The sequence below is a fragment of the Nasonia vitripennis genome, chromosome 1 (genome assembly GCF_009193385.2).
Source record: "Nasonia vitripennis strain AsymCx chromosome 1, Nvit_psr_1.1, whole genome shotgun sequence".
Taxonomy (NCBI): domain Eukaryota; kingdom Metazoa; phylum Arthropoda; class Insecta; order Hymenoptera; family Pteromalidae; genus Nasonia; species Nasonia vitripennis.
Window position 1 is genome coordinate 892,949 of NC_045757.1, and position 19,598 is coordinate 912,546.

Consider the following 19,598-nt stretch of genomic DNA (forward strand, 5'->3'; position numbering starts at 1 on the left):
TCCATACGCAAATTATGAAGAATCCAGCCATTATGTACCAAACCTTCGTAACCAAAGGTCGAAATATATCAATTACCTTTATAGTCTGTGGTTGCGGACTTCAGAAGATAAAACAGGTCCTGCAAAAAAATTCCTATTAGCATGGTGATCAATATATGATATTGAAAAAAAATTAATATACTTTTATTTCAGAACCTAAAAGGCCAAGATTGATGAATGAATTGTACTAGGTAAGTTCTCTGGACGTTCATTACTGTTGGACTGCCAGAAAGGTCCATATCATTATTATCCAACGCCCTTATAATTGTATTGAGCTTATCCCCGGCTTTTCTTGGCGGAACTTTACCAAATTTTAATCTGCAAAAGATAATAATTTGTAGCATACATGAGTTATGCCATTATTTTAAGCGTATTATGCCTCTTTAGCTTACGTAAAATTAAACATATCCGAAAGATGAGTCACCACAACGAAGCCAAACTTAGAGAGCACATCTCTCCCAGTGCTCGAAAATTCTTGCAAATATTCCTCTAATGATGTGTTAGCTGGTTGAGTTGTACTCTAAAAAAGAATATGGAAAGTTATTCAGCATCTCTAACTCAAGTATTATATCTTACCGTTAAAAACGAAGCTCTCACAGTTAACCCATTTAGGTTAGACCGCCTGAAGAATTTGGTTCCCAGAAGAGAAACGTTCAGTTTTCCAATTGTTTGCCATGATCCTAGGGGTATCACGATTAACTTAGTGACACGTTCCCACCACGTATTGTAGACGTCATAGAGGTCATAGAGGCTTTTATTATTTTTACTTGAAGAAGTGACGCAAATTACGAAGTCTGTAGAAATACCGAAAGTTCTATCGTCAATAATGCTTGTTACTTCGTGGATCTTAGAACCCAGGATAAGCCATTGGTGTATCTCATCGTACAAACGGTAGTTGGAAGCCTACGTAACGAAATTTCGAAAAATTAATAAGATTTTTTGCAAGAAATAGTCATTGACTATATGCGAAAAAGGTTTAAATGATAGTTTTGAAAGGTGAATTTAAATATTTTACTTCTGCTAAAATCGAACTGATCTTTTTTTTTTGTCATGACAGCGAAGGTCGAGAAAAATTCCAATTTTGTGGTAACTGGTAAAGGCAAAGCGTTGTATTTGATAATTGGTGTTATTAAGTTTGCCTACAGAAACAGAAATACCAATATTACTAAACTTTTTGAATAAAGATATATCATTTGTAAAAACAATTTTTGATCATTATTGCTGTGAGTCGTACTAAATTTTGTATATCTTCTGAGGGTTTTTAAATTTATTTTCACGGCTTTTTTAATTTGAATTACCATTGTTAAAGTTGCACGAGAATCCCACAACGCTTGTCATTTTGTAATGAAAATAATCCGAAATAAGATCATTTTCGACGCTGCCTCCGACTATTACAGCTACAGTACACAAAAACAGCACAATTTCTAAATTCATCCTTCAAGTGTAACATAAAAAATCTTTAGTGTTCTATTTACATATCGTTGAGCGAATAATATAACTTATCGTTCGTAAAAATTATTTACGGCGAATACAGAAAAATAGTAAAGTTCGATTTGACCTACCTACCGTTGACGTTGTTACGTAAGAATCCGACAGCGCTCCGAGCGCTTTTATGTCGAAAATAATCAATAAGAAATTCATTGTCCATGTTACTGATTATATTTCGTGTGAAAAAGAAAAGCAAGTTTGCGATTCATATTTATAGACGTGTATTTGATTTCACTACAAGTAACGCTACAATAATACGTTTAAACAGCAACCTCAACCCTTAACGTAATGATAACCCATCCAGTTACATCTATATAAACCTTTTATTATAAATTAGCTCATTCTAGACATTAGTCTTTCTGATGTTTTGATTTGCAAATCATTGTTACATATACATCGTACACACAAATTTTACATTAACTTATGAGCGTTCGGCGACGTACGCGATTTCTAAGGCACATTAACATAATCCTCGCTAGAACAAGCAATTGTCACCCCTGATCGATATAATATTGAGTTTTGCGTATAGTATAAATAAAAACAATAGTTCTGTATCAAAATATGTTTTATTGACAAATTGGGTGTCCAAAATCGAACAACAAATATTTTTCATTGCTTTTTAAAACATTTGATTATTTTTAAAATACAACTATACCACCGAGATCTGAACAAAATTTATAACTTAATAGTATCAAATGTTGACATTCTCGAACTTAAAATTTAACAATATATTAAACTTACCTTTTATTATTCAGACATCTTTCGATGAAGATCTCGCAGATTAGCATGATGGACGCTAAAGCGATCCCTCCAATAAGAGTAAGTAAGTGAGGAGAGAACTCGTAAATGTTTGTGCTGGAAACATTTAACACGTCCTTTCGAAAGTGAGGCTTGTTCGAAGACCATCTCTGTATTTGTCTATGCCGGATTCCCACCTCTGACATTCGTGCGAATCTATAATCAATTGTGATAGTATCAATTGATTTCTTGCAGCGTATATTATGACCAAGCCTATAAAAATAGGAATATACCCAATTTTGGTGATTTCAACTAGGGTGCTGTTATAGGGCAAAGCCATTGTAGCGAAGACCGGTGCTTGCAAATGTACCTCCATCAATTCGCAAATCTTGCGATAGTTGTAGTTTCGCAGGATGATGGGGTAACCGATGTCGGAGTGCGTGTGGTAGGCAAACCCACCCTGCTGTACCAATTCCATACCTTGTTTAGGGTACATAAACTGCTCTGACTCGGGTATGTGTGACCAACGATTAACATAGAAGTTTTTTGTCTCCCAGTCTTCCTTCTGCAAGCAACAATCGTTTGGTTGATAGCCAATCCAAAAACTCGCTAAAAATACAGAATAAGTATATAGCGTTTAATAAACCACCTTGATAAGAAAATCAAAGTATATCATGGGCTCCGAGGCAAATTTCAGATTCGTTTTAGCAAGCTCATTAAGCGAATCATTGATCTTAACAATGGGCTCGTTCAGACGAGCGGAGACGATACTAGCAGAGTAATAATTGTACGTTAGTAGACTGAATATCATTATATGCATGAAAACGATGCGAGTTGAGATCTTTTTAATATCGAAGTGGGTGCCTAGATAATCATAACAGTTGAATTATAGTGTAAATTAATTTTGTTTGTGAGCAAATATTTATTACCTTGTTGACATAGAGCACCAAACGCTATTAAAAATGCATTCGAATATCTCATAGTGAAAAGTTCTTTACCTTCGTATCGCAAAGTAAAGGCCAAAGTAATTGCTGCCAACAAAAACATTACCATAGTTCCATACCAACTATCTAACTCGAAAGGACAAAGTATTTCCATTATTTTTATATTCTTTGGTTGCGGATTACGAAAAATAAAACATGTTCTGAAATCATAGTTCAGTAATTTTGTGAACAGATTAGTCCAATTATTCTTAGAATCATCATAATACAATAGAAAATTACTGAAGTTTACCGAAACGGCCATGTAGGATAAACGAACTTAGTCAAACCAAGCCGTTCAACTGTCATGATAATAGGACTTCCAATAATGTCAATCTTGTTCTCGTCAAGAGCTCGCGTCAATGGACCTTCTGTATCACCTTCCATCCATTTTTGAACTTCTCCAAATTTCATTCTTTTGTAATAAAAATAAAAAGTTAGGCATCCGAACATTAAAATTTGGGTCGCTCATTACTCTACTCACGTGATATTGAACATTTCTGACAGATGAACCAAAATCGTGTATCCGAACTTGGATAACCCATCCTTTGACTCACCCGTGAACTCCTGCAAGTATGCCTCTAATGGGACGTTCGTATGTCTGTATTGACTCTGTAAAATGATAAATAAAATTTCTGATGTTCAATCATTCTAACTCAAGTACAATAAGCGTACAATGTACCCCGAAAAATGAGGCTCTCAGATTCATGCCTCTAAGATTTGTTCTTCTACGGAACTTGCTACCGCTCGAAGAAAATTGCAGCCTATACGTTTTGGTCCACATTCCAATGCGAGTGATACTGAGTTGCCCCCCTCGTGATTTCCAAGGATTGTAGATGTCGTACATTTCATAACTGTAATTTACAAGAGTTGATGGCACAGCTATGACGAAATCCGTAGAAGGCCCGAATGCACTGTCATCTAACAGATTCACGACCGTATCAAGGCTGCATCCTAGCACCAGCCAATGGTGCAGCTCGTCGTATAGTCTGTAATTCGATGCCTGAAAACAATTAACACTCTTTGTTATTCCAAAATTAATCAATAAAATAAGAAAGTTGAATTACTTGAGATAAAAGCCATCTTATGGTTTGGTTACTAAAGCAGTTGGAATTCAAAAAAACTCCTAACCCCCAATATTTGGAATTCATCATTGGATATATTTTTTGTTGGTTTTCTAAGTTATCAATAATTGTTCTAACTCCTAAAGCATCAAACCGCCTAGTTAGTAAGAAATTTTCTACAGAAATAGACACAATTTCTTATGTTATAACAAAATATGCTATTATACTTAAAACATCATAATGTATACATATTACGTGTGATATTTTTACAACAAAATCCAACTACACTGGGAGTACTTTTGGCAATAAAGTAATCGACAATCATGTCTTGATTTCCACAGACAGTAATCATAAAAAACATTAAAAACGACAATCTAAATTTCATTACAGACAAGTTTCTAGACAACATTAACTCTAACACGTTCACAAGACGTTGTTATTCTTTGTTCAATATATCGACATCACTATTTGCGTATTTCGCTCACAATTGGACTATAATAGAATGTATTGTCTAACATAAAGCATCGCGTGCATTCGTCATTTTATTATTTAGTTTCTAGTTATGGATGACCTAAACAAAAGCAAATCCAAAATCGTAGTCATTATCGATGATTCGACAATTTTTTTTATCGATTTTTGCACACTACATCAACAATTTGTAATATAGTAGAGCAATGCCTTCTCTGCATTCTAAAAATAATTTACAATCAAAATTTATTAAAGTCAACATTAATCTCAAAATATAGCGGTTCGTTCAAAGAAATACCTCATTCTCGATTGTTGATAACTTTGAATGACCAGTTCGGCAATTAGCAATGCCAAGGCTAGTATCATTCCCAACGCCAGAATAATTAGGTGAGGTGCGAACTCGTAAATATCCGTACTTGAAATATTCATGACTTCTTTTCGACAACGAGGTTTATTTGACGTCCACCTTATCAATTGTCGGTTTCGAATCCCGACTTCCGACATTTTGGCGAATCTTTAAAGTATTTTTCAACAGTACATTATATACTCATAAAAATATTCAGGCTTAGCAAATATTACCCGATCTTCGTTATCTCAACGAAGCTACTGTTGTAAGTGACGGCAATAGTAGCGAAGATCTTTGGTTGAACGTGGACCTCCATCAGCTCGCAAATCTCACGGAAACTAAAGATTCGATCTATAAGCGGGTATCCAACGTCTGGATGTGTGTGGTAGGCAAATCCACCCTGTTGTACTAAACGTATTGCCTTTTCTGGATACATAAATTTATCGTCCTCAGGAATAGTTAGCCATTTCGTCTTGTAGAAGAATTCAAGTTCTCTTGGGGGTACGCGCCGCATGATAAAGTTAAAGTAAATCATTGGCTCGGAAGCTAGCTTCAATTTAGTTTTTGCGAGCTCATTCAGAGAATCGTTTATCTTAAAAATTGGCTCATTGAGACGGGCTGAAACGATACTGGCTGAGTAGTAGTTGTACGTTAGTAGGCTGAATATCATCAAGTAAAGAAAAAGTATGCGGGTGGACAGGTGGTCCATAACGTAACTGGTGCCTAGTTAGATTCAGAAGCATTTAATTATCGATTTCCTTCTAGGAATTTGTCTTCGGTATAGTATCTTACTTTGTTGACACAGTGCTCCCAAGACCGTGAGAAAGGAATTTGAATAGATGGAGTGTGAAAGCTCTTCTTCGTATCGAAAAGTCAAAGCTGTTATGATAAAAAATATTACCAAAAATAGAAGCATCATATACCAGCTCCTCGTGGAAAATGGATGAAGAATCTCATTTATCTTTATTTCCTTCGGTTGCGGATTACGAAATATAAAACAAGTCCTGAAAATTGTAATATTCTCAGTATTAATTGCTCGCATATTACTGTTAATGAATCAATCAGGTTCGGAACTTTTAAGAATTCTTACCGAAACGGCCAAGTGGGGTAAACAAACTTTATTAAACCAAGCCTCTCCAAGGTCATGACCACTGGACTACCAGTAATTTGTATTTCATTTTTTATTAGCGCTCGCGACAACGGGCCGATCGTATCTCCTGGCTGCCATACTTGCACCTCGCCAAAATGAAATCTATCGTTTAAATTGTCAGTTTACTGAGTCAGCATTTAACAACGATGATTCCAACTTACGTGATATTAAACATTTCCGACAGATGCGTCAGTATTATAAAACCAAACTTAGATAATCCATCTTTTGATTTGGTTGAATAATCCTGCAGGTACTCTTCAATAGACGTATTCTTTGGCTTGTATTTACTCTGTAGAGTATGATGAAATAAACATATTCAGGTCAGTTTGGTGTCAAGTCCTGCGATACTTACCCCAAAGAAAGCAACTCTCATATTGATCCCGTGAAGATTAGCGCGCCTTAGAAATTTGCTCTGTGTGAGAGTAACGCTGAGCTTGGCGGTGTGACTCCAGCTGCCCAAGCGGGTGACGTTGATCTGTCCCCCGCCGTCCTTCCATGGGTTGTACATGTCGTAGAGCTCGTAAGTGTCATTGACGAGGATCGACGGCACTGCGATCACGAAGTCCGTTGAGAGCGTGAAAGCGTCGTCGTTGATCTTACTCGTCACGTCCTCCAACTCCCAACCCAGTACCAGCCAGTAGTGGGACTCGCCGTACAACCACTTATTTGACGCCTGTTGTACGGAATAGAATGTACTAATTTATGCAACAAAGAATTCAAGTACGTGTTAAAACTTTCCCGGCTTTTTGAATATCATAATATTATTTACAGTTTTCCAAAGATATAAAAAAAAAAAGATAATATACTTCTTTAAATATCCAACTGAGTCTGTAACCATCGTAGCATCTCAGATCCAAGAAAATTCCCAGTTTCCAATATGTTGAAGTAACTAGATATTTTACATGTGAAGGGCTCTTTAGTTTCGTAACAATGCTCCTGATGCCTACTTGACTAAAATTTTTCATCAATTCGAGATTATCTACAAAATAATATTCCGTTAACTTTGGCCCAAGCAATATGTTCCAGAATGTTGTATTAATGGTTTAACGTTACCTGATTCACTGTCGCAAGAGAATCCGATAACACTTGAAGCTTTTTTGTGCACAAAGTAATCCAGTATGAAATCATTTTCATCGCACCCGCGAATTTTACTGAAGATACACAGTAAAAATAATAATGTTATTTCCATTATAATATGCTATTTTCGTTTTTTATTAAACTTGAAACCTGATCAAGATTGCGTAAATTATTAAATCTTTGTAAAAAGGGTTTAATATTCTCCAAACATTTTTTAGTTGTGTTTAATAGTATCACCTAGCGGTAGGGTAGTGGGGTAATCGATGCCACCGTAAGCTTTGACTTATTTATTTACCACATCTTCAGTCACATCACGCTGACGAAGCCATAAATCAATCATCATTTCGATACATTTACGTGGTATTATGTATCGACTAACTTGTATAACAGAAAAATGATTAATTGTTAGCTGTGCAAAAAATTATATACATATCCACTTATAACGCGTTAAAATTTCATACCCCTGATTTTCACAGTGATACATTTTCATTGTCAGGCAAATGTAAACTATCATAAAAAACGACAATCAAAAAGCAGTAATGCTATTATTATCCTCGAATGTCGGCGTGAGGGAAATGCGATGTGCAATATACAGGTCATGGGACAGCATTGCGTGACGGTCCTACAATATTTACTAAAGCAAATTCACGTAAAATATTATCATCCATATAAGAAGTTTCGTCGATGCTACACGCCATTTAAAAAATACCAGTATTATTTTTACATCCTCAATGGACAACTTAGCTTTTTTAACTTTACAAAATACATCATTAACATAAATTGTGTACTATTTAAAAAAAAATAATTTTTGAACATTGAAAAATTGAATTATTCCTATTTGCTTTTACACAAGTTTTCATTGCTATTTTGTGATTATGTCATGGCAAACTTTACTAACTTTAGATGGTATTTTATACTTCTACATAGTATACGTAAAAAAGTGCTAAATACACAGCAAAATGAATATACACATTTCAATAAATCAAATTGGTCAATAACTTAATCTCACTAGTTTTATCAAGCTGTACCCTGTACAGTCTTTATCAGAATTCCACGTAATGATGCAACACTAAACTTTGTCCAATTTAACTTGCGTAAAAGTATATACTAATTTGCTCGAACTTCCAATGTGACGATGTGATATCATTATACGTTTCCTCATGGGATAGCTGCGTCTACTACCTTATTGGTTCACTTTGTTGAAATAAGCATCTAATCGTTATCAGAAATGATATGAAATACCTCAGGATAAAATAGATTTCAAACAGTTCAAAACTAAAGTTTACAGTTAGTGTAACCATAATCAAGATAGTCATTGCACTGGACAGGTACCAGACTTTCGTTACTAGAGTGCGCAACACCTCCTGAATCTTACGTCTCTCAACAGTGGGCTTCGGAACATGAAGTAGTTTCTTCTGTCTTCTGTCTTCAGTTTTCTCGTCTATAGTTATAAACTTACTGTACATTATATATCTCTGCGAGATGCTTGACTATGTTAAAGCCGAACTTGGACAGTCTGTCCTTTGTACCTGTTTTCTCAATATCTTGAAAGTGATCCTCCAACGATACATTTCTAAGTCTTTATCTACTCTTTGGTAAATTTATCATATTAGTTAATTCATCAGTCAGAGAAATTCACAAGTGTCCAAAAGAAATAAGCTTATTTTAGAATGCAATCTAAAATCGGTGTGCCGCATGATATGAAATATTCAAACTGTATCAGAGTGCCTTGCGAATTCAAATGAGCAACGAATAAACATACCCGAAGAACGACACCTTCTACGTCATGCCGTGAAGATTCGATCTCCTGTCATATTTGCTCTGCGTCAGCTGGACTTCGTGGCCCTACATCCGCTTCCAGGCGCCGAGAAAGGTGACGTTAAATTTTCCACCTCACCTCTTGAAAGGATTGTACACATCGTACAGATCGAAGCTGCAATCCACGTGGTCGGCGGATGCAAATCTCGGTATCGGGACGGCGCGAAGTCATTAGTCCGGAATTTAAAAAAAAATGCACTTGTAGAAATTTTAGAGGGCTAAGCAATGTGTATACACTGTTTTTAAATTGCCTGAAAAAACATGTTGGAGATACTGACGCTATCGTTACAGCGAATGTCGACGTACACGCCCAGCTTGTAGTACTTGGAATTTATAAGAGGTGCTTAAGCAGAGATTCGTCGCTGGCGTGCCTCAGAGTTGCTGCAATACCAAATTGACTGAAATTCCTTATTAAAACGATGTCGTCTGCAAAAAAAATAACTGTTTGATAATTCAATTGGGAATGATTCTCGTGAATCACAATGTATCAGCTGCGTATCTAACCAACGATTTAGTTTTGTAATAACACGCAAAAATACCTTAGATTTCGTCGCAAGTAAGACCGATAACATTTTGCGTTCCTTTGTACACGAAATAATCCAAGATCAAATCACTTTCTACATTTCCGGACACTGATGATGAACAGACTGACGAGAACCAATCGGAATCTCATCATCCCCAATCTAACGGAAATTTCGACTCAATGAACATTAAAAAGGTTTTTTCTATTGGCTATACGTTTTCAAAGGATGATTTGCTGAAACGCAAACACTGACGATTCAATCGTCCCCAATGCTCAAGTCTGCGAGTTTGATGGAATTATCGACAATGTTTCACTCTGGTGTCCACTTGTGACTTCGCCTTCTCGTTATTTATGAAGACTTATCATTTATTCTTTGCGCGACAATATCTACGGGATGGTTAGAACGTAGTTTCTGCTTTACTGCTAAATCGTAAATTCAAAACCACAAACAATTTTTCATACGCGTTTTACTCGCTATAGTGCGGCACTATCACGCGCCTTGATACATTATTTCGGACTTGATTAAACTCGCCCCCAGGAATACAATAGCTATACGATAAGTAAATTAATTAGGATATTCAATAGCTAAGCAACAAGGCGGAAAGTTAATTTTGAATGGCCACATAATATTACAGAAACATTGTAGTACTGTTATGATACAACAACTACGTCGCAATATTGAAAATGAGCTAAAACGCAACATTTTTGCTAAAGTTTATTTCCCCGGAACATAGTTAAATGAACCTTGAATCCCCAGTATTTATTTGATATTGATGTGCATCGAATCCGCATTATATGATCGATTGATTAACTTATTGTCTTCATGACGACTGCGCGCAATAAGAGATTCTATTGTCAGAAAAGAATATCAATAAACGTTCATTAAAATCGCCGTTTTTGTTTCGTCATTCGCTGTATGTATCGTAAATTGTGACATATAGCGAATGTGAGATCACGTTGTTTCCCCCCAGTGATTTAATTGCTGAAGTATTTACTGATTATTCTTTTCTTTTTTAAAATTTAAATTTGCCGTTTTTACAAAACTTACTTTAACAATAACGATAACTCCTTGTGTAATTTATTTAGAAAAAAATGAGTTTTTATTTGAAGACATTGTCAGCCGATATGAAATCACGGCAGCCGGTGCCACAACCGTCTTGTGACATCGGCTACAAGTCCGATGAGTTCCAGAATCCCAAGATGGTGACATTTAATTTGCAACCCCGTGCTTTAAATGGATTGTAAAGATCGTAGAGAACATATGAACTGATCGAGGATTGTTGAGCTACAGCTAAGTCCGTTAATAAGTCAAATATTTGAAAACTGCAGGGGGGCGATTAGGAACCAATAGTGGAGTTCGTTCTAGAGCTTATGACTGCTCGTCTGATTATGGTAAATTTTATTTTCAAATTAAAACATTCTTTTTTCATTTCATGTCTAATGAACAATTTGTACCTAAGAGAACACTTGAGAAGTAAGGTTATCATTGTGGCAACACAAGTAAACGACAACCCCTGGCTGGCCATGTCTTTCACTGAACGATACAATCCCGAAGCAATTTTTGGTCTCGTGAATATGGTCGCGATTCCTCTCTCACTGAGAAACTTGGTTAACCGAACATTCTCTGTAATGGAAATACAGCCAAACTATTTACATCGGCAACATAGTGAATTTTTCGCGATCTGGTCGATTTACCTGTGTCACTGTTGCAGGTAAACCCGACAATTCTCAAAGCTTTCTTGTGTGTGAAATAATGGATTATCAACTGATTCACCGCGTGGGTGGTGATTTATATTGTTAAAAAACTCAACATATTTCATTTACGGCGAAGCTTGATTGAAGTACTTGTGCACGAATGCAGTCTGATGATTATGCGCTATTGTACTATCGAACGCATTATTATTATTGCACAGAAAAATAAAGAACAAAGTTTCGCGTTATTTTCCTCTCGTGCCAAAGCCAAGGAACACAGAGTAAAGTCCACCGGAGTGAATATCGTCCGGTATTGCGCAACGAAAAACAAATCGAATAACAGAAGGCACCCGGTAGCAGCGAATAACGACCACCCCCACCCCAACTGAACTATGACTCAATAACGCCGAACACCATCGATATAAAGCTCATAGCGTGCCCGCGGCATGATAATACTGCGTAGACCTGAAAACTCGAGCGGCTTCCGTTTCATCAGCCGAAATTGGTCTCACGTGATCGGCATGCGTTCTCTGGCCGGCCACGCAATTCATATCGCCGTCTCTCTCTCTCTCTCTCTCTCTCTCTCTCTCTCTCTACCACGCGCAACATTGATGCGTGTTACATACATTGAGCACATAACGCTACTTAATTGCCGGCGCCGCTGCTGTTTTTTTGGAGAGCGATGACCCCGCGCCGATCGAATATCGAGTCTGCAATGCAAGAACGGCTTTTTTACCGAAAAATTTTTTTCCCTAAAAAAGCTGTCACTCGTTAATGCAGCCTTGCGCGGGCTATCGAGAGCAGCGGGTCAAGTAGCTTATATAATAAATGTAGTGCTGGAGTCGACCTGCCCCGTCGATCCGAAATTACGCAATGCCGATGTTTGTTTGTTGTTCTGCGACAGTGGAGCTGATAAGAATGCACGAAGCCCACGTAAACGCTCCAGTCTTCACGTACGTCAAAGTATGGAAGGCAAAGCTCATCCTAATTATAAGCTCGTTGCGTGCAGCTTACTCGATAGCTTCATCAGCCACCGGAAATAAACGTTAATCGCTCTCGAAAAAAACACTCAGCTCTTTAGCAGTAATGAGGCGCTTTTTCTACCGTAAACACGAGATAAAGCTGCCCGAGCCGATCGACGATGCAATTCTATTTGTGAGATTGCTTCCTGGAGCAAGCGCAAGCGGCGAGCGGAGACAAAGCGAGAGCGGGCGGCAAAGAGCCCCAGTCATCGCGAGTTTCTCCGAAGAAGCCCATCCGCGATCACAGATTTAGTGATTTAACCTCTGCATAGCAGCCGCGGCATGTCAGCGGCGCGTGCTCGCCGTCCGCAATATCACTTCCTATCCTCTCTTTCTCTCTTTCTCTCTTTCTCGCTCGCTGGCAGCCGGCGTCGGCTCGCGGGGCAAAGGTCGTTCGGCGTACGCGCTCCCTCTCTGCTCGGCTGGACGGCTTCCCGTCAGTCGCCGATCGCAAGTCATCGCTGTCACATAGAGCTCTCACTCCCCGACCGACGCGCGGAAGACGATGGTCCAGCTAGTCTCGAGTCTGGAGGCCGAAGACCTTGAGCCCGCCAAAGCTTCGTAGCCCCAAGAGAGAGAGAGAGAGAGAGAGAGAGAGAGAGAGAGAGAGAGAGAGAGAGAGTGCGCGCAGCAAATAGCACCGAGCCCTTGATGGACCGATCGCCGAGTTGCCGTTCCCACTAGTGCGCATCCCCGCCATGAACCTGGTTATCGTAGTGGCCGTCGTCCTGCTGCTGACGAGCGGCGGAGCCGTGTCCGGCTCCTGGAGCTCCATGGCGAACCCCTTCAAGTCCGTCTGGCTGAGCCTCTACTCGCCCACGGAGCCGAGCAGCACCTCCTCCTCGTCGGCGGAGAGCAGCGAGTGCAGCGGCTGCGCCCAGAACCGCGTGGCCGAGCTCGAGCCCGACCCCATACTCACCGAGCTCAGGGTCGAGTACGTCAAGCAGCAGATCCTCCGCAAGCTCAGGCTGGAGAAACCGCCGGAGGTCTCGCTCTCGCTCTCCACCCTGCCCAAGCCGCTGATCAACGGACACGTGCTCGAGCTCAAGCCCGGCGAGCCGCTCGAGCCGCAGATCCCGGCCGAGAGCTTCTACGGCAAGACCAACCAGATCGTCGTCTTCCCCAACGAAGGTAACCTCTTTGCGCCGCAGATAAAGTGAGCTCGAAAATATAATCGGGCTTCGACTTTTCCCAAAGGCGCGCGCTCGTAAAAATAACGTCACGCGTCAGCCGCGTCGATCGGAAAACGTAAACTCGAGATTGCGCGGCTTTAAATACTCGCAAGTTTATCGACCGGTCGTAAAAGCGAAGGAAAAATAGGCTCTTATCTGCGACCTTTCGCGATTCCGAGGGCATTTTTAACGGTCCGCGCTGATCTAGGATTTCTGGTAAAAAACGTTCGACGGGGAATCGAACGACGGACGAGATCGGTTGAGATTGGTCGAGCTGCAAGCACGAAGCGTTTTCTCCCTTCCGCGAGAGAATTATTCAGCCTCGGTAGCGCTGATAATTAAAACACGCGGCGATTCTCACGCTCCCGGCGTCCGCTTCTCAAAAGAGCAATTCGAAATTCAAAGAATAGGGATTTAACGGGTCAGAGCAGCTCAACTTCCTAAAACAGTTTGAATATCCAACAGTTTGAAACCAAAGTATGAATATCGAGAAGCACGAAATCCTTTCAATTATTGCAAAGCATCAACCAACGCGAGAGGGCGGGCGTTTGGAAAGAAAAACTTTTCCGTTGAGAGCGCCTACGAGTCCTCGACGCTCGTTAAAACGAGGCCTTTGCTGCTTAAAAGCTCGCGGTTTATTCTCTCTTCTGGCTTCTCGTCCCGCCCGCGGAAAAACTCTCTCAGAGCGAGAAAGCCCAGTTAAACCCGCGCTGTTATTACATATAAGTACGGCTAAGTTTTTCTTTTCTTTTTTTTTTACTTCTGATGTCGGGTACATTGAAATTCCCGTAGAAGTAAGTTTTTAGAATAACAAAAAAATTCCTCAATGTTGACTGACTGACGCTTTCACCCACGGTCTAATTTCGAAGAGGCAAATTCAGAACCTCGAATTTTCCAAGGGTCGCGCGGCGGAGACTCGTCTTTATGTCAACGCGAACGTTCATTATAATAAAATGGCGACGGTCTCCCGTGCAGCAGCTTCCGCCGGCGCAACAAGGGTATCGCGTTGCTCGATGCGCGACGCGTCGGCTTTCAAACTAATTTTCGTCGTCGCGGCCGTGTACCCCCGTATACTTCGAGGGCCATCGAGTCGTGGGCGTACCGTATCGACGCCTCGAATTTCGATCTGATTAAGCTCGCCCTTTGAGCCGAAAAAGATCCGCGGCGCGAGATTTTCAACCCTCTGCGCGCTCCGAAAGACAGCCGCGGAATCTTCTCAACAAAATAATTAGCCGAAAATACGGCGTGTCAAAACAAACTCGCTCGCAAATTGAAATTAACTGTTTTCATCCGCGCGGCGTTGCGTTAATTAAATTACACAACGAAGGCCTTATCATTGAGCGCGCTAATAACAAACTCGCCCAGCAGCCTTAACCGTTACACTGTATTTTTGTTAAGAACGGCGAGTGGGACGAGTACATTGCAATTTTTCCACTAAAAGCACGAGTCTTCCATCGCTCCGGCTCATTATCGACGTTTTTTGCTCCCGGTGCGTCGTCTGAGGCAAGAACCGCCGCGACTCCCTTTATCAAGTTCCGCTTTGCGACTTATTGAGCACGAGTGTGCGCGTATCTCGCGACTCTTCGCATTAAGTAAACGAACATCCGTGATCGCTCCGCTGTCCTTTCCTCATCTCCTCGCAGCGCTTACTGTCGCGGAGGCTTTGTAAACGATGCTTCGATGTTTACACAAGCAGCTGCGGCTTATGTTGTCCGTCGATTTAAATTTCTCGATAACAATAAGACGAGTCATCGGAAAAACCGAGAAATATACTTATTTACTTTCGAATGAAAAAGCGGAGCTCTTCGATTAGCAAGAAGAGAAGCCCGTCCAGCTGACTGCCGCCAGCTGTTTGCGCGCCGCGAGCGCAAAGTTCGCCGAGTTCGAGGTCACTCGGTCATGTGCAATTACATCACTCGTGCGCATCCCCCAAAGTCTCCATCTCTCTCTTTTTCCGTTGCCCGCAGGCATACCCTACTCGAAAAAGTGCCGGCAGAGCTCGAACCACATAACCGGCTTCAACCCCGCGGCCTGTTTCACCTTCTTCCTGCCGAACGAGATGCAGTTCGTGGCCGTGACCTCGGCCGAGCTCTGGTTCTACAAGGAGGAGGACAAGAACGACAGCTTCAACCAGACCTTCGTGCTCTCGGAGCTGGACCACTGGGACCAGCGCGGCAGCTTCGAGAAGAACACCATCATGGCCATCTTCGAGACCACCATCGGAGGTCGGTGTAGACTATAATTTTTGAATTTCTTGAAAATATGTCTAAATTTCGCGCGTATATCTCCGTCGGCTACGTGGTGGGTAATTGTTATCTTGCATCGTTAGATTGTAAAATCATGCGACGCTCGGATCTCGCCGGCGAGTCGTTATGTAAAATCAGCGCTATAAGGTTCACTGATTAGAAAAAACGGAGCTTTATCGAGCTTTACTTCAGTTTGCCAACTTTGCTCGTCTATTTCCATAATTATCTGCTCGCGGAACGAAGTTTGCGAAAAAAGTGTTTATGCTTGTGCTACTCAAGATCGCCGCCTCGATAGCGATAAGAGCGAAAGATTTACTGCTGTTTTTTTTTTTTTTTTTTTTTTTTTTTTCTTTCTTTTTAAACACACAGAGGGCTGGGTGAAAACGGACGTGAGCTTCGCGGTCCGCAAGTGGGTGGAGAAGCAGCGGCTGAACCACTCGATCCAGGTGGCCTGCAGCACCTGCACGATCGAGCGCAACACCGCGCCGGTCTCGATGGAGGCGCGGCTCAAGCCGTTCCTCGTCATCCAGACGGTCCCGCTACCCCAGCGCTACCGGCCCAAGCGCAACAGCAACTGCCAGCCCGACATGAAGGAGTGCTGCCGGGACGAGCTCTACATCAGCTTCGAGGACATCGGCTGGAGCGACTGGATACTCCACCCTAGCGGCTACCACGCGTACTTTTGCAGGGGCTCCTGCTCGACCGCCGTCTCGCTCACGATGAGCGGCACGCACCACAACGACGTTATCAGGGTGAGTGCTTTGCGGCCACGTCTCTATTAACGAAGAAGCACTTTCTCGCGATTTTTGAATTTCCCCGCTCGCGAAATCCCTCTTTAAATTCCAGCCGCGCGCAGAACTCTGCAGGAAGACAAAAAAAGGGAACCGCCTCGATATTTCAACGCGCGAAAATCTCGCCCGTAATAAAAAACCGGCGCGAGATAGAGAGCCTTCCGACGACGAGGAGTAGTAGGAAGAGAGACGAGAGAGTCCCTATATAGAAGCATACGCGCGCATAGCTGGCAGGAAGCTGCAACTGCATTAGATAGCGCGAAACACACTCGGCTCTACTCGGGACGGCGGCGTGCATTACGCTCTATAGCTTTCGCTCTCCCTCTCTCGGCTTAATATTCGGGGGCTGACGTATGACGTACGTCATGTTTTCGTATGATTAACGAGACGAGCTGCCTCCCAGCTCTCGCTCAGGACGTTACGTTACAGCGAAGACGTCGAGATGAGGCCTGCGGACGACAACGACGTCGACGTCCTCGCTATACTGGCGCTTGTCGCTGGCAGAGGCTCCTTAAAAAAAAAAAACAACTGCCGCGCGCTATCTCGGCGATTATTTAATAAGCAGAATCAGTCGAGGCGCGGATACGCTCGAAATGCTTAATCTCTCTTGCGTCAGCCTCGCCTTGGATTACAAATTACAAAAAGCGCACGTGCAGAGCGCGGCTCTTATGGTTTAATTGCGCAATTAATCACTCGATTTGTCTTGCAGAGGTTGTTGGCACGAGGCAAAGCCTTTCACCGTCGGAACGAAATAGTGCCCTGCTGCTCGCCGACCCAGCTCTCGCCGATCCAGCTGCTCTACGTCGACTCGAACAACACCATCACCCAGAAGACGCTGCCGAACATGGTGGTCGAGGCTTGCGGCTGCATGTGAGAGTCGCGCAGCCCTGATGTCTCTCTGTCGAAAGTATTGCCGAGTAACGTGTACTCCTCCCGTTTCGATTCTGCCGCCGCTTTCCTCGTTCAAGATGAATATGCATTTCATTTAGAGTACGGATTCTTAATTTTCAATGTACAAATGCACGAGGGACATACGCTCACGCGCAGAGACGCGTGGAAATCCCGAGAAATTATCAACGATCTTCTTTGATCTCTCGAGGGAAAAAAATTGGAGCATTTTTCCCGAGGCTAAGTGAATCATTGATGAATTTCCTGTGTTCCTGGCCAAAGCAGTATTTTTACGAATCCCTCTTATATACTTCTTCTGTGTAATCGCGTAACTGTAGTTGTTTACTTTTAAAAAAGTTCTTATATATTGGTGAATTGTACTTGAATGAGAGCGTGACTTAACTCTGTACAGTTGCTATGTACCAGTCCATATTTATTACTTGAGAATATGTCTTGGACTACGTGTTTTGTATATGTTTTTACTTTTTAACTACTGCTATCTCCGCTCTGATGAGTTAGGCAAGAAATAATCTATCCAATATAAGCATAATATTAAACGTACGCGTTATACTTAATATTCTATACACTCGTGTCGCTATTTATTTTCAGATGCGGAGCTTTTATGAACTATTATTAATTAACGTGTTTACATCCAGTCGTTATCAAGAGAAAACGTATCGTGTCAGTGAATGCTTTTGCTCTCCGATTAGATGTTACTTTTCCTTTTATATAAGTAATAGCTGTAGGTTTTGCGACTCGACGGCATCGATTACCCTCCGATGCCGGCTGTACATAGATTTTATTTTTGTATAATATACTTTGAATAATAATTTCTTCATTTGCTCCAGGCAGCCGCACGACCCAATAACTCTCATCTCGATCATTTCGCTCGTGCGCGCGAGGAACGAATTTCGGGTACGTCACAGTGACAATTCTATATGCTAATTGTATAAGCGCTTGCGAGAATCATGTGTACGTGATTTCCTCTCAAACGCTCTGCGATGCTCGGCTCTCTCTCTCTCTCTCTCTCTCTCTCCTTCTTATATTGCGAGTTGACAAAGGAACGCTGATTGGTGAGTTTACATGTGAACCTGCAACCTCGATTAAAACAATGCGATAGACACATGGAGAGAGAGAGAGAGAGAGGGAGTGCGATCGCCGAAGCAAATTAATGCGTGTTGCGATCTTTGTAACATGTAATAACGATGATAGCGAACTTTTATATATTTGCGTGCGATACGCAGTTAGTTATAAGCGCAGCTCTCAAATCCTCTATAGATAAATCCGATGTATGCGAATTGTTATAAGTGCTGTAATATTTCGAATTGTTAATTAAAAAATATTCAGAAAAAAAAAAAAGAAACAGATGAACTACCGTTTGTCGTTCTCATTTCCACCGCTCGTCCCGACGTTCGCCCTCGAAATTCCTCGAATCAAATGAACTTTTGGACACCGAGAACAATCGAGCGCAGGGGTTTTCCAAACGCCGGCGGTCTCGAATTTCGCTCCTCCCTCCGAAGCCTCGTTCCAAAGTCCAGCGATTACTTTAATTAAGCATGAGATTGCCGGGAAAAAAAATGTAAATAATGCATTAGCGAAGATAAAGCAGACAGCACAGCCGCGCGCGGCGACGTGGCGTCGTAGTGACCTTTTAGCGTTAAACCGTATCTCGCAGACACACTTGCAATTATACACTCTCGTGCGAGCTGCTCATTATCGGAGTGTAAACAATTACGAGGAAACTATTTCAATATGCTAATTATGCGCTTCGCCTTCTCATTTCTTACTCTGCCCCTTTTTAACGAGTGATGCAACGCGCCTATACGAGACATGTATAATTTTGCCCGTTTTTATTGCCAATTAAATTGGGCAATTTTCATTGTCGTTATTCGGTTATGAAATCAATATCGATTGTTCTTTGATTCATGATTGTTATACAGTTTTTTCTCTTCTTCCTCAGCTTGAATCTAGCTAATCGGCGGAAGCACAGGAGCACTATACCTATATTTTGTGATATAGGGGCGGCCTAAATAAACCCGCTTTCCACACGCGTGCGCGCGCGTGCGCAGACGTCGCGAAGCGTATATTTCGTCTGC

At 41.4% G+C, this 19,598-nt stretch overlaps 3 protein-coding genes across 9 annotated transcripts; 1 reads left to right on the forward strand and 2 right to left on the reverse strand.

Annotated features, from left to right (window-relative positions):
* Positions 1 to 9: 9 nt before the first annotated feature.
* On the reverse strand, positions 10 to 776 carry LOC107980519. Its single transcript, XM_031922085.1, has 5 exons — positions 758 to 776; positions 637 to 719; positions 432 to 559; positions 196 to 357; positions 10 to 119 (listed from the first exon to the last, which is right to left on the reverse strand). Exons 1-5 carry the CDS (start codon positions 774 to 776, stop codon positions 101 to 103), a joined length of 411 nt encoding a protein of 136 aa, XP_031777945.1. The 3' UTR covers positions 10 to 100.
* Positions 764 to 12,609, reverse strand: LOC103315522 (ionotropic receptor 75a). 7 transcript variants are annotated; one of them, XR_004226506.2, is made up of 11 exons: positions 9,708 to 12,609; positions 7,327 to 9,594; positions 7,080 to 7,252; positions 6,626 to 6,946; positions 6,435 to 6,562; positions 6,214 to 6,375; positions 5,916 to 6,127; positions 5,357 to 5,846; positions 5,076 to 5,291; positions 4,377 to 4,999; positions 4,148 to 4,248 (listed from the first exon to the last, which is right to left on the reverse strand). XR_004226506.2 is itself a non-coding variant. In XM_031922030.1 (9 exons), exons 1-9 carry the CDS (start codon positions 4,397 to 4,399, stop codon positions 873 to 875), a joined length of 1,683 nt encoding a protein of 560 aa, XP_031777890.1. In that variant the 5' UTR covers positions 4,400 to 4,938; the 3' UTR covers positions 764 to 872. The 7 variants fall into 7 exon arrangements, 3 of the variants coding, with proteins under 3 accessions (XP_031777890.1, XP_016843282.1, XP_016843278.1); XR_004226507.2 differs by having other exon boundaries at positions 7,327 to 8,791; positions 8,880 to 12,609; XR_001729483.3 differs by having other exon boundaries at positions 7,327 to 7,500; positions 7,588 to 12,609.
* Positions 12,610 to 12,615: 6 nt separating this feature from the next.
* On the forward strand, positions 12,616 to 18,876 carry LOC100679411 (growth/differentiation factor 8). Its single transcript, XM_003425449.5, has 4 exons — positions 12,616 to 13,536; positions 15,545 to 15,802; positions 16,193 to 16,575; positions 17,324 to 18,876. Exons 1-4 carry the CDS (start codon positions 13,104 to 13,106, stop codon positions 17,486 to 17,488), a joined length of 1,239 nt encoding a protein of 412 aa, XP_003425497.1. The 5' UTR covers positions 12,616 to 13,103; the 3' UTR covers positions 17,489 to 18,876.
* The last annotated feature ends 722 nt before the right edge of the window (positions 18,877 to 19,598 follow it).